Source organism: Asterias amurensis, chromosome 3 (assembly GCF_032118995.1).
Source record: "Asterias amurensis chromosome 3, ASM3211899v1".
Classification (NCBI taxonomy): domain Eukaryota; kingdom Metazoa; phylum Echinodermata; class Asteroidea; order Forcipulatida; family Asteriidae; genus Asterias; species Asterias amurensis.
In genome coordinates, this window is record NC_092650.1 from 6,604,318 (window position 1) to 6,619,327 (window position 15,010).

Consider the following 15,010-nt stretch of genomic DNA (forward strand, 5'->3'; position numbering starts at 1 on the left):
TTTTGTTTATGTCTATTTTGAATAGTCGCCCATCCAGGCATATACTTTTGCACAAGTAAGCGCGGTCATAATAATTATTATATACCTCACATATAGAATCCTCTAATCTGATTGGTTAAAAAGGAAGTCATGGAAATAGCTATGCCCGCTTTTTCTTTCAAGATGACGTCATATTGACTATGCCCGGCCCGCCCTGGAAAAAAATGGATCCGTCTCAACACACTGTATTTCTACATGTAGGTCGCGCAAGTGTTTGATGCGTTGTATACGTTCGTCGTGTCACGGCGCGAACTACATGAACTATATAGCTGTGACCTTTATTCGCAGACGACCTTTCAACGTAGTTGTTTGTGTGGGAAATTTAATTGTTTGTGTTCATGCCAAACTCGCAACGTAAAAATGGCTGAAGCAAGATTTCATCTACGTCAACAGAAACATCAGGTTGATTCATGTGGTTGTTAATGAGCTTTGGATAGTCTTCAAAGATTTTTACGGCGTATTTTATCAGCTGCTTTATTGTGCTTTTGCTGTCGGCGGCATCTATTCTCTCGTAGTCGTATTAGGATTGTTATCCAGTGGTGTTGGATTGGTATTATTTTACCCGTGAATGCGAAATGAAAAACACGAAGCAATATTTTGGTAAGTTATTACACTTTATACATTTCAAAATCAAGGCCCAGTTCATTAAATATTTTAACCAATTAGATTAGAAGAATCTATATTATTTGGTATATAAAAGTAATATTGACTGCTTAATATTCGGGGAACAGTTGAAATTATAGGCCCTCGGTGATGTCAAAACCATGACTATGCCCTCAGCTTCGCTTCGGGCATAGTCATGGTTTTGACATCACCTTGGGCCTATAATTTCAACTGTGCCCCTCATAGCAGTCAATATTTCAATATTATACTTCCTGCGAATGCGAACCAAATTGTTGTCTGCAACGGGGCAGTTGCAGTGATCAGGCAAACTAATCTATGGGTGTTTTATGTTTTTAACAATAGTTTCACACTAACACGATTGAGTGTTTTACTAATTATTTTCTGGCGACAGCTCGAAGTTTGATGCCGTCTTTAGGAGCTGAGAATGTAGTCTCGCAAAGATTGAGCGGAATCTGAAATTGACGAGAAAAGGCAACATAAAATTAATGTCTTGATGGTGGGGTATAGCATTTTTTTTTTTTAAGTACCGGTTCAAATGCGGCTCCAGCAACCCCATTCATAGATTTGTCCTAGATTAGACCCAATGTTTACAATGTTGAATACTTTCAATTACTGCAATATAATAATAATATGTACCTTTGTTTCTGGACACACATCTAATCGGTAGTTCTGCAGTACACGCACCAGCGCCATCTTGGCTTCCAACAAGGCAAATCGCATACCAATGCAGTTACGCGGTCCAAAGCCGAACGGCACGTAGGTGCAAGCCTGGATTAAAGGTTTTCTCTCAGGACTGAATCTGTGTACAAAACGATTTCAATTATTTGATACAGTGAAGATGTATGGGTGTTGTAAATCTTAGGTATAATTGAAAGCAACGGATATATAATGTTGTGGGCTCAGTACACAGCGTGCTAGTTCATGTGACTGGCTTCTGTCTAACACCCCGAAAACGAATACGGACAACACCAATTTGGTACTCCTCAGTTGGTAGAGCACTGGACCCAATTTCATTGAGCTGCTCAGCACAAAAATTTGCTCAGCATGACATTTCGGCCTTAATCAAAAACAGGATTTCTTACAAAATGTCCACGTGATTTTCAGGATAAGCAAACAACAGCTGAATATCAGTACAGACAATAACTGTTGTTGGGTATCATGTTTTTTTTTGTTTTTTTTTTCAAGGAAGACATTTCATGCTAAGCAAATTTCTCTGCTTAGCAGCTCTATGAAATTGGGCCCTGGTGACGTAGGAGATGCTGCCCCCTCGGCGGAGACCATGTCCCCCATAAGGAAACCGAGTACTAGATTGGGCACCTGTCTTTATCCGCGGATAAAGACAGGTCCCTGCTGTCAGATCCAGTGATTCCTGTGGAGATTTCACTGCTGTCACGTCCACAATAGAATTTGAATGCGTATCCCTGTGTGAAGTGATTGAGGTCAAAGGTGAAAGTACACGCCGGTTAGGAGGTAGGTCTCTGGCGTTATTCACGAGCCTTGAATTGTGACGTCAGATGTTCAGGCTAGCTAACTGCGTACAAACATTTGTTAATGGAGCGCCCTATTTTTGAATCATCCGCCTTCAGACCAATTTATCTTAGGGGGACAGATTTCACTGTTACCTGCACGCAATCCGCAGGTCTGCGGTTCAAGTCCCGCACTGGCCATTCTGTTTGCCTTCAACCATACATTTCTTAAACACGAACACTGCCTTATAAGCAAAATGTCACATCCCCTTAAGCTGTTTCTTGAGCTGCCGTTTCCCAGGTCGTATCGTAAGCTTGTTTGTTGGGTGTGATTCCCGCCGAAAAACATTAACCAAACACATGGGATTATTAACAACATGAGAACATTATTTATTGAACCAAGACAAGATGCTGAAACAAACGTACCTCTCCGGATCAAACTTGTCTGGCTCCGGCCAATACTGCTCATCGCGGTGGATACCCCAAACGTTCATAAACACATTCACTCCTTTCTCTATGGTCAGGCCATTGTAAGAAAACGTCTTTTTACAGATGCGTGCGAATCTATCAAAACAAAACTGGATGCAATTAATTGTCATTCATGACACTACTGGCTAAGTTGAGAACAAGAGTGTATCTAGATTTCCAGACTACGGTGATGCGGCCAGTCTCTAGCCTCATCCACATCCATGAGCCAAGTGATGACATTTGGTGGTTCAAACAGAGGCAGCGGGTTATGGTGATATCTGCCGTTTGCACAAGTTCGTCAGTTCAGTTTTGTCCAGTCATGCCTGGGTAAAGTTGCCTACATGGAGTAGTTTCCGTCTCAATCAGGCAATACAACAATCAAAAATTAAAACTTATAAAGCCCACAAAACCATCAGAGTGCTCATGGCGCTAAATACAAACAATCACGTACATATTCTTGAACAATGGCACAATTTAATCGTAAGAAGAAATCCAGCGAAAACGTGGTAGAGAATACACAAAGCCAAACAAAAGACTCGACGCCCATCTGCAAAGAAATCGAAAACAAATCGTAACTGCTCGTTTTGTAGATGTTTAAAGGCTCATCTACACATTAATGTGTGACTATGAAAGGAAATATATTGTGTGTAAAAAAAAAAAAAAAAAAAAAAAAAAGATACAAAGTCACACCCCTTTCTGAAGTATATAATGAACTTACATTGCTGCGGGTGGATAGACTCGCAGGGACTCGCATATTACCATATCCAGGTACGTCATCTTGTTAACTACGTCATAGCCAATGACGTCACGGCTTGGGGCTTTATCTTGGATCTCAGCATAGAGTTTATCTTGTATGTCTGGGTTGAGGGCGAGAAGGTACGAGGCAAAGCCGAGCAAGGAACTCGTTGTCTCGTACCCTGCTAAGAAGAAGAGCAAGGCCTGAAACATACACATGAAATAAACGTTTCAAAATATTAGAGGGACATTTTGCCCCCAACAAATTTAACAATAATTAAAATTTTTCATTTTTGTTTAATAAGTATTATTATGAGTATTGTGTATTATGTGTTTACACTGTAAGCCGCTATATTGTTGTGCACAGACCTATTAAGTAGAAAGTTCTTTCTAACTGGAAATCCAGAGCCTATGAGACATACTGCCTAAAATGGTATAGGCCATCTCAATATGGACTGTCTGAGTACAGAACTAAATGGGTCTCACTCTTTTTCTCCCCCCAAAAATTTACAAGACATTACAAAAAATGTCGGTCTACTGGCTGCGCTGCAAACTGGTAGAGCATCGGAGAGTAAAGCACAAAATAATACGAGTTGATGGAGTACCAAAGTCGGGCTTCAAGATCATTCTCATCAAATGATCAACAAAAACTCTCGGCCAAAAGTCATCCTCAGTAAATAAAAATAAAATTAAGTCGTATAACTGGTTTAAATGATGTTTGTTTGATAGTAGAGATCTATTGTTTGACCTGGGCTGTGACTTCGTTGTTTGTTAGCGCCCTCTTGCGTTTCATGTTGTGAACCCCGTTTCCAGGGACGTCATCTGTTGGGTCTGGAGCTTCGTTGTGTGCATTTAGCATCAATTGTAGCATGTCAATATTCTGAAATGAAAATGAAACGAACCATTAGCAGTTATTAAGGTCAGTTTCCAATTGTGTACGAGGAGAACACGCGGCAACACCATGCAATGAGGATTTTACATGACAGATAGAGCTCGTTTGTGTACAAGTGAATGGGGATATCTTGAGACAAAATGCTATTAATGAGAGAATAAGGGTAGCGACTTATTCTTTCACGGCCGTAATAAAGTAAGAAACTATGTAAAACGTATCCGTTTCTACATGGTTTCCGACGTGTTTGAGCTCTGTACCATAATATGTACATGTTACTGTACATGTTACATGTACACGAGATCCGTGTGTTGCATGCCTATTTCCGACAGTTTCCGTTTCCGTTCGTGCGCATGCGCGTTGTATTGGTGCAACACGTTCTGGTTTTCCTTTCACACACAACGCGGCCACCTCACCGACAGCGCCTGTATCGGCCGTAACAAGAAACGTCTTGCATCAAGACTAGCGCAGACTATCCGCTCACAACCGGTTATAAACACTGGTCATTGTCAAAGGTTGAACCCCCCCCCCCCCCATGTGACGCGCTCTCAACCAACAGGAATAGTGAAACTGTCTGAGGTATTTATGAATAGTACATAAAGAATACTTCAAAAATAAATGCCTTATAGGCGCACCAGACATGATTGGTAATTTAATTCTGATTATAGACAGACGATTTTGAAAGTATGGATTGTTCGATCTGTTACTAGGTCCGTGTCCAAATTGGCGAGTACAGCTACTAGCTTTCCGCGTCATCGTGCGTTGAGGTATATGACGTCCTTGACAACAGCCTTAGAAACAGCCGTAGCTGTTTACGCCGATGTGGATACGGCTTTATACATGATCTTGTCTCACCTTAGACTTGTCCAAGTCGCTTCCCTGTTCTTTGCGAAGTTTGCAAGATTCACTCGTCACTGTTTCGAAGAAGCTAACAACTTCGTTGGGGATTATGCCAGCATTGAAGTAAAGCAACACTGGTCTCATCATTGGGAATATAGCTAGAAATTAAGATGGAAAAAGGTGAAACTGCATTATATATTATTGTTTCCATAATATTAGTTAAAGGGGTACTTTTGGGAAGGTAGAGAACCAATTGCGCCCTCAATGTTTATTTTGTGTGAAGTTCACTTCTCGGGCAAGTGTGTGTGTGTGGGGGGGGGGGGGTCACATGTAGTGTAGAATCATCCTCTGCAGCGTTTTAAACGGCTGTTTGACAACGACGAGTCGCTACTCTATCATTTCCATTAATGCCTTTTAGTGATACAGTACGAAACTCAGTCAAAAATTATCCGTTTCCGACGTGCTTGAGCTCCGTCCGTGTGTTACATTGTTTATGACCGAGACGACATGTTGCGACAGTTTCCGGATTCGTTTGTGCGCGTATAGTCTTGGTTCAAGACGTTCTCGTGTTCCTTTCACGCACAGCGCGGCAACCTCACCGACAGCGCCCGCATCGCCCGTAACAAGAAACGTCTTGCAAGAAGACTAGCGCGAATTATCCGAAAACAACCGTAATAAACAGAGCTCCAGCTGGTTATTATCAACCGTTTAAACTTACAGCCAATCAAAGTTTCCATTTGAGAAACGATTGGTGGCTATAAACCAATATGAGTAAAAGTGGTGAGGATAAAGGATGGTTGGTATGAAATGATGGATTACTGGACCATAAAAAAAGGTAAATGTATTGTTCGATAACAATACAGGGAAACATGAAAGGGTAGACAAGAGAGAAAGTTGCATCATATGGAATAGCGAAACTGTCTGAGGTATTTATGAATGATAGATATTATTAGAGAAACAAGTTTTACACACTTACACACAACCAGGTTTCGTAAGATTGACTCAGCCGACTTGAATGCTTTCTTGGCGTTGATCACAAACTCATGATCTTTGGTGACTTGTGAGTCTATTTTCAGCCCGAAACCACACCATGCTACCGTGTCCATGGTGAAACCTCCGTACAAACTGCAGCGTATAAATAATACAATTAAAAATAAACAGGGGTTTTAGTAGTCATTGTTTTAAAGGAACACGTTGCCTTGGATCGGACGAGTTGGTCAAAACAAAAGCGTTTGTAACCGTTTTTTATAAAATGCATATGGTTGGAAAGATGTTTTAAAAGTAGAATACAATGATCCACACAAGTTTGCCTCGAAATTGCGTGGTTTTCCTTCTACTGTGCGAACTAACATGGTCGGCCATTTATGGGGGTCAAAATTTTGACCCCCATAAATGGCCGACGTGTTAGTCGACGAGGTAAAAGGAAGAATTTTGGAAAACCACGCAATTTCGAGGCATGTTTGTGTGGATCATTGTATTTTACTTTTACAACATCTTTCTACCCATAATTTTTATGTATTTTATAAAAACGGTTACAAACGCTTTTCAAAGACCAACTCGACCGATCCAAGGCAACGTGTTCCTTTAATATTTGATGGTATAAAACATTGTGAGAAACGGCTTCATCTGAAGTGCCATAGTTTTCGAAAAAGAAGTAATTTGCCACGAATTTGATTTCGAGACCTCAAATTTAGAACTTGAGGTCTCGAAATCAACCATCTAAACGCACACAACTTCGTGTGACAGGGGTGTTTTTGTCTTTCATTATTATCTCGCATATTTTGATGACCGATTGAGCTCAAATTTTCACAGGTTTGTTATGTTATGCATAATCTTGAGATACACCAAGTGAGCAGACTGGTCTTTGACAATTACCAATAGTGGCCAGTACAGTGCTCAATGTTCACTTCAGTTTTTTGGTGCACACATGGTTTGTGTTGAAGTTGGCCGGGAAAAACGTTATGCATGTAAACACATTTATAAACAAAAACGAAATCCAAACGGCTTTCAAGAGAAACACGTCTGTTTTTAATAATATCATTCATTTACAATCACTTACTCTTTGCAGTTGATGTTACTTCCTTCCTTCACTGCTTTCTCGATATTATTCAGCATAGTGTCACAACATTCATTGATCATAAAGGACATCTGTGTGTGGAAAATACAAGAAAAATATTGCAATCGTCTATTGGCATAAACAACTTACTTTGTAACGGGAATTAGATTTTGATTAACGGCTCCCTCTGAAGTAAACGTAGTTTTTGTGAAAGAAGACTAAACGTTTGTTTTTTAAGGAACGATTTAGGTGTGGTTTGTGTACTTCTTGCTACTCCGATGACCAATTATTGAGTCCAAGCATCCATAGATTAGTTATTAATTATGCATGTGATGGGGACACGTTAAGGCAATGGACACTATTGGTAATTACTCAAAATAATTATTAGCATAAAACCTTTCTTGGTGACCAGTAATAGAGAAAGATTGATGGTATAAAACATTGTGAGAAATGGCTCCCTCTGAAGTGCCATAGTTTTCGAGAAAGAAGTAATTTTCAATGAATTTGATTTCGAGACCTCAAGTTTAGAACTTGAGGTCTCGAAATCAACCATCTAAACACACACAACTTCGTGTGACAAGGGTGTTTTTTCTTTCATTATTATCTAGCAAGTTCGATGACCGATTGAGCTCAAATTTTCACAGGTTTGTTATTTTATGCATATGTTGAGATACACACAAAGGCTAGTCTTTGACAACTACCAATAATGTCCACTGCCTTTAAGCGAGAATACTGGGTAATGGACAATTAGTACGAGAGGTGTCCAATGCCTTGAAACATTGTATTAAAAAAAATTGTTGTTTCGGATGTTGTATTGGATGATGTCTATTTTTAACCCCACTCAAGTTATTTGAAAAAAAAGAAGGCGTTTCGTCTATCACCCACCTTAAAACAAAACATTTCAAGCAACTAGTACCTGTTCATAGATCCACCAGGGCCCTCAAAACAAGGAGCTTCTTAAAGCCATTGGGCCCTTTCGGTAAACAGTGTTGTCCAAGGCCCACACTTTGTGTACCACAACTTATACATCAAGTAACAAACCTGTGAAAGTTTAGGCTCAATCGGTCATCGGAGTCGGGAGAAAACAACGGAAAAACCCACCCGTGTTTCCGCGCGTTTTGCCGTGTCATGATATGTGTTTAAAATAAATCCGTAATTCTCGTTAAGGAGAATTTATATTCTTTTGCTGTTTTCTCAAAAAGTAAAGCATTTCATGGAATAATATTTCAAGGGAAGTCTTTTACCATTGCCTTCTGTAAACCCTACAAGTTATGTGTAAATATGTGAACTTTTATTTTAATTTTTTTCTGAACCGAAAGGGTCCAATGGATTTAAGCACAACAGCCACGCACAACCAAATAATGTTTTGTTTTACCAGAACAAGATTACCAGCCAACTAACATGTCACACTTACAATTATTGACAGGTAAAGGCATACACTTTGCTCCTTTCTGCTATTAAGCAAATTGCTAGCCATTCGTTGTGTGTGCTTAAGCAGCTCTACGGAATCGAGCCATTTACTCTACCACATACCGTTCTCATTTTGACGGCGCTGAATGCCGGTGTGACGACCGATCTTACTTCCTTCCACTCCTCATCTTGCAGTGATAACAATCCCTTGTTCAAGATTCCGGGACCTGGAGAATTACTCTTAAGGAAAAATAAACATTTTAACAGAATATAATTGAATATAGGATTTTACGCAATATTGCATGGTGAGGTATCAATATAATTATAATTATTTGGTTTGCCGTCGATTTCACCAAACTCTAACTTAAGTTAATCTTATGACTTAGGATGAGTCCTAACCCTGCACTGTAGCATGCAGACCTTAAAGGAACACGTTGCCTTGGATCGGTCGAGTTGGTCTTTGAAAAGCGTTTGTAACCGTTTTTTTATAAAATGCGTATGGGTAGAAAGATGTTGTAAAAGTAGAATACAATGATCCACACAAACATGCCTCGAAATTGCGTGGTTTTCCTTTTACCTTGTAGACTAACACGTCGGCCATTTATGGGGGTCAAAATTTTGACTCCCATAAATGGCCGACCATGTTAGTTCGCACAGTAGAAGGAAAACAACGCAATTTCGAGGCAAACTTGTGTGAATCATTGTATTCTACTTTTAAAACATCTTTCCAACCATATGCATTTTATAAAAAACGGTTACAAACGCTTTTGTTTTGACCAACTCGTCCGATCCAAGGCAACGTGTTCCTTTAAGTTAACTTGTCTTAACTCGAGATAAGATCAAGACTATAGCGTTTCGCGAAATCGGCTGCAGGTAGAGTTTGTTTTTAGAGAACTGTCTTGCATTTATTCTACTGCCGCGGAGTGTAGATAATCTGGGTTTCGGGAGACTTCTCAGTTCTAGAAAGAACTGCCCTGCTTTTAACTGTTACCAGAGTGGATGGTACAGCTCTGAATTGCTCCCAACCGCGGTGTCAGCTCTGAATTGCTCTCAACGTTTCGACTAGCTTGCTTTAGTCATCGTCAGGAGACTGTGAGTGAGTCTAAGAACAAATTCTGCCTGGCAAATAGATACTTCCTAAAAAGGTCAATGTCAGTAATTTTACTCTGTGTAACACTGTTATGGTTTGTTTTTAACTAATAATTTGTTTTATGAAGCTAAATTTAAGTTTAGTTTGTATTGCGGGCAATGACACATTCTAATTCTTTAGGTTTTATTTCCCGGACTCAAGTCATGAGTTAACGTAAAATAAAAGAGCCGGCGTAGCAGGAGATTGTGTCGCCGTGTTTATAACTCTTCGTCAGAATGGATTCTCTTACCAAACGTAGGCTATATAAAGTGCTGTATAAGGCCGTGTTCGAAACGACGACTTCGGCTACAGCTACGTCTAGATCAGCGCGTCTACACCAGTGTTGAAGAATGGGCAAACGCGCACGATCTAGCCGTATAGCTGTAGCCGAAGTCGCCCTTTCGGACACGGCCTAATACACCCTCCGTGGATCTGGCATCTGGCCTTCATATGCAGTCATGAACCCAACATTTCCTGTGAACCAAACTTAAAATGAGTGAACTTACCCTACGGTTGGTAAAACTTGAGAAATCTTTGACCGAAATCTGCTTGACGATGTCAGCATCCGTTAGGATAAGCATAGGCTGTCGAAACATGTACCACCTGAGTAATACACAGTTAACATATCAAGTTTAACCGTAACGAAGTTAAGACTTGTTACTAAGGTTTCATATTAATTTAGTTTGTTGTTCTTGTTTATTTCCAATCAAATAGTTTCAAATATTATTATGTAATAAATTATTTCTTTGTGAAGTTTATGTAAACAAGTTTGCCTTATTTTGTGGTTCCTTAAAGGCAGTGGACACTGTTGGTAATTACTCAAAATATTATTAGCATTATTGGTGACGAGTAATGGGGAGAGATTGATGGTTTAAAACATTGTGAGAACAGCTCCCTCTGAAGTGCCATAGTTTTCGAGAAAGAAGTAATTTTCCACGAATTTGATTTCGAGACCTCAGGTTTAGAACTTGAGGTCTCGAAATCAACCATCTAAACGCACACAACTTCGTGTGACAAGGGTTTTTTTTTCTTTTCATTATTACAGGTTTGTCATTGTATGCATATGTTGAGATACACCAACTGTGAAGGCTAGTCTTTGACAATTACCAATAGTGTCCACTGCCTTTAAAAAATTCATAACACAATATTAGTCATATCTCAAACCGGTTGACTCTCACCACAGGCATTTGCATTGATCATAGTAAAACAGATTAAATTTGTTACTTTTGTAATTGAATGTTGACGAAGTGACAAACAAACTTACCCAAAAACCCTCCCGTACTTCGCAGTATACTCAGGAAACCTGCATCCAAAACCCTGACGGGGATGACAACAATAGACACGGAATTAAATATCAATGGACACATAGCTCGTTCTCTAATTCACTAATATACTTATTTGTCTATTTAACCTTGTCGTCTTCAATTAGCCTGGTAATACATGTATGTCTCTGTATTCTGTAGTCAGAATTGTTGAATGTCATTGTTCGTTTTGTCTGTCATGTCCTCGTTTTGAGATTTGATGATTTTTCATTTTTGTTGTTGTCTATATTTAGGCGGGTTTCTACTAGCCTGGGCTTTCTATAGGGCAGTCTCATGCTCTCGTTCCTCCATGTTGTACTAATTCACTACATATTAAAGCTGTATAATATATACTTATACGCGCTATTGATTTTGTAGCCTTTCTGTGTAGGCCCTACTGACATACTTTCCGTATGGAATAAAATTCACATTATTAAGTGAACTGAATTAGCTTGAATTGAATTGAAAGAAAAAAAAAGAAAAAAAAGGAACTCATAACGGAAAACTAAGTGTCAGAGACGAACATGAAATGTATTCCGTATGGAATAAAATTCACATTATTAAGTGAACTGAATTAGCTTGAATTGAATTGAAAGAAAAAAAAGAAAAAAAAAGGAACTCATAACGGAAAACTAAGTGTCAGAGACGAACATGAATTTGCAAATAGAAAGAAAAATGTGAAACACAATATCAGAGATAGAAGTGTTGGTTGACTTTTAGTTGACAAAATACCCAGACCTGCCTCATCCCAATTTGTGATAGCAGAAATATCAACTTACATAAACTGCGCAATATGCAACTGTTTCTAAAGACAGACAGATGCCAACAACAGAAACAACAAATTACAGTGCCAACAAAATGTTCGATCAATGCCTTATTGAAATAGTCAACGTGAAATGAGAATTGGGTAAACTTACTTTTCGTATCTGATGCAGGCTGCCTATAACTGGTAGGTAAGACCCGACACGTATGCCACGACGCTGGAAATACTGGTGACACCACCAATCGTATCTGAAATAATAACAGTCGTTAGTTCTTATTATACAGTTTAGTCATTACATCCAACGCCAGAGGCAAAAGCTAATTATTCCAGGGGGCACTACGAAGACATCACTCCAACATCAAGTTTGGGTACGAGTTAAACAGTATTTGTTATGACGACTACTCCGCAAACGGTGAAAATAATTATTCGGCGTTACCGAATCATAAACGTTACAATAATTGATAATAAGTGTTGTCTTTCTAAAAGAAAACAACACAGTCCCACTAACAACTACCATTCCTGGAATTATTATTGACGATCACAAAATTATAAAATTTGCATAATATCAACTCTAAATTAGGAGTTGTAAAAGTATGTGCTTCGAACACTGAGACAGAAAGAGCTTTACATTAAAGGAACACGTTGCCTTGGATCAGTCGAGTTGGTCTTTGAAAAGTGTTTGTAACCGTTTTTTTATAAAATGCATATGGGTAGGAAGTTATTGTAAAAGTAGTATACAATGATCCACACAAACATGCGTCGAAATTGCACGGTTTTCCTGTAAGTTTTACCCCGTCGACTTACACGGTCACCCATGGGAGTCAAATTTTTGACTCCCATAATGGCCGACCGTGTTCGCACCGTAAAAGGAAAACCACGCAATTTCGAGGCAAACTTGTGTGGATCATTGTATTCTACTTTTAAAACACCTTTCCAACCATATGTATTAAAAAAAACCGGTTACAAACGCTTTTTATAGACCAACTCGTCCGATCCAAGGCAACGTGTTCCTTTAACACTGAATAAAGTACCAAAAAAATGTTCTTACACCAAAAACAAGACAACCACTGCAATAACTAGCTTCGTGGTAACCGACGACTGTTCAATGCCTCTCAGGATATCCATCGTGAATGTCTGCAAATAAAGAGTTTTGTCAACACAATTAAAATAGGCAAAGTTTGAATTTAATGAAGACACCATACTATGTTAACGACAACGACGAGAAAACTAACAAACAAACGTTGAAGAAGCATGTTATGGCAGCCCTCCACGGATGCATTGCGACAAAACGGGTCTCTCGCTGAAAAGAGGTTTAAAGGCACTGGACACAATTGTTATATCGATGACCAGTCTTCTCACTTGGTGTTCCCAACACACAGGCGTACAATAACAAACCGGTGAAGATTTGGGTCTAATCTGGTCATCGAAATGGCCAGAGTATAACGACAGACAAAACACCATTGTTACATTCAAATGACCAATTAAAGGGTTCAGCTAATGTAATGAGAACAAATTTGAGTGAGAAATCACCTCTTTCTAAACGCTAGATACTTCAAAGGGACCCCATTTTTGTTGTACCATCAACAGCTCTCAATCGCTTGCTACCACGCTGCTGGTATGCTAACAATTGTTTTGATCAATTACTTATAGTGTTCAATGCCTTTAATGACTAGTTATCTATGAATGTCAACTGAGGTCATTGACCTTCGGAGCAGACGAGTGGGACACTGGCGAAAGATTGCCGCTTCCTTTTTTTTTTTTTTTTTTTTTTTTTCTTTTTTTTTTTTATAAATACACCATGTCTTGATCAAATCCACAGATTTTGTTAGCTACCCTAAACATCAGTATATTTCTGATTAAAACCCAATAAATCAAATCTACCTTTCATTCCAATCGTAGAATTAGTCACCATTGAGTGTATTATTTTATTATAGGTTTGAAACTGTAAAGCATTGACTATGACATCAGAAAACGTTTAAAACATGTTCATACCAACTCTAACTCAATAGCCCAAACAAGGTATAGCTATACATTATCATATTCTGTACAAAAGCATGTGCCCTGCTCAATAAACGAGCAACACTGGTAAAAAGCTAACACTATCAATCTTTTTTATATCACACTCTGCTTTCTTGACTTACCGAATGTGCGTCAGTTGTTGCCTCACCTGCGAACAAACGGAGAATTCCTGAAAAACTGCTGCAAGAGGTCCGTTCACTCCGTGCAGTCAAACTCACTTTATAACGCTCACGTATACTCCCCAGATCACTGCTTTACAACAGTGACGTATTTCCCAGTCTGTTCCCGGTCGGAGGTTCTTGAAAACACATGCATTGAGAGACAGTTTGGTCATTCTGAACTGTCACCTACTAAGTTAGTGTTTGCACAATGAGTGCACGCCGCAAGCATGAACCCTAATACGGCACTGCACAATGTTAAAGGTTCACCCAATTGTTAGGGTTATTGACTAAAATTTGCTGGCCCAGTCTAGACACTGTTTAGCGAAATCTTGTTGTAAAAAAAAGCCAGAGGCAAATATTCCACAATAATTAGTTGCCCGCCGACTTTTCCCAATTAATGATCATTCTCATTAACGACTAATTCATACGAATGATTTGAAAACATTATTTCCAAAGCAGACTTACATCAGTCCAGGGTAAGATCGGCTTAGCTCGTGCTTAAGGTTCCCCCTGCTGTTCATACCCACCAACACTAATCCGAATTACCAATACTTAAGAGGTTGTTAAGCCTGAGGATGTTGCATCTTACAGCTCCATGGTGAAACCATCCAATGTGCCTTCAAGCAAACAAACAAAAACGACATTCAATAATGTGGATTAAGGATTTTTTTTTTTTTTTTTTTTTTTTTTTTTTTACACTATACTGGTTGCTGTTCAGATGGTGTTAAGTGTTAAATACAGTGGACACTTACTCATAAAAAAAATGTCAAAAACTAGTCTTCAACGTTGGTGTATTTTAACATAATTGCATAAAATAAATAACCTGTGAAAGTTTGAGCTCAATCAGTCGTCGAAATTGCGAGATAATAATGAAAGAAAAAACACCCTTGTCACACGAAGTTGTGTGCTTTCAGATGCTTGATTTCTATACCTCAAATTCTAAATCTGAGGTCTCAAAATCAAATTTGTGAAAAATTACTTCTTTCTCAAAAACTACATTACTTCAGTGGGAGCCGTTTCTCACAATGTGTTATGCTATCAACCTCTCCCCATTACTCGTTACCAAGTGAGGTTTTATGCTGATAATGTTTTTTGAGTGATTACCAATAG

General features: G+C 39.0%; 1 protein-coding gene across 1 annotated transcript; it reads right to left on the minus strand.

The window, feature by feature from the left end:
• Window positions 1-97: 97 nt before the first annotated feature.
• Window positions 98-14,028, minus strand: LOC139934735 (cytochrome P450 3A13-like). The gene is made up of 14 exons (XM_071929122.1): window positions 13,862-14,028; window positions 12,769-12,854; window positions 11,875-11,968; window positions 10,921-10,973; window positions 10,163-10,259; window positions 8,651-8,767; window positions 7,121-7,209; window positions 6,038-6,186; window positions 5,077-5,219; window positions 4,081-4,212; window positions 3,316-3,536; window positions 2,556-2,693; window positions 1,300-1,462; window positions 98-1,115 (listed from the first exon to the last, which is right to left on the minus strand). The coding sequence occupies exons 2-14, from the start codon at window positions 12,843-12,845 to the stop codon at window positions 1,038-1,040; spliced, it is 1,551 nt and encodes a 516-aa protein (XP_071785223.1). The 5' UTR covers window positions 12,846-12,854; window positions 13,862-14,028; the 3' UTR covers window positions 98-1,037.
• Window positions 14,029-15,010: the final 982 nt, after the last annotated feature.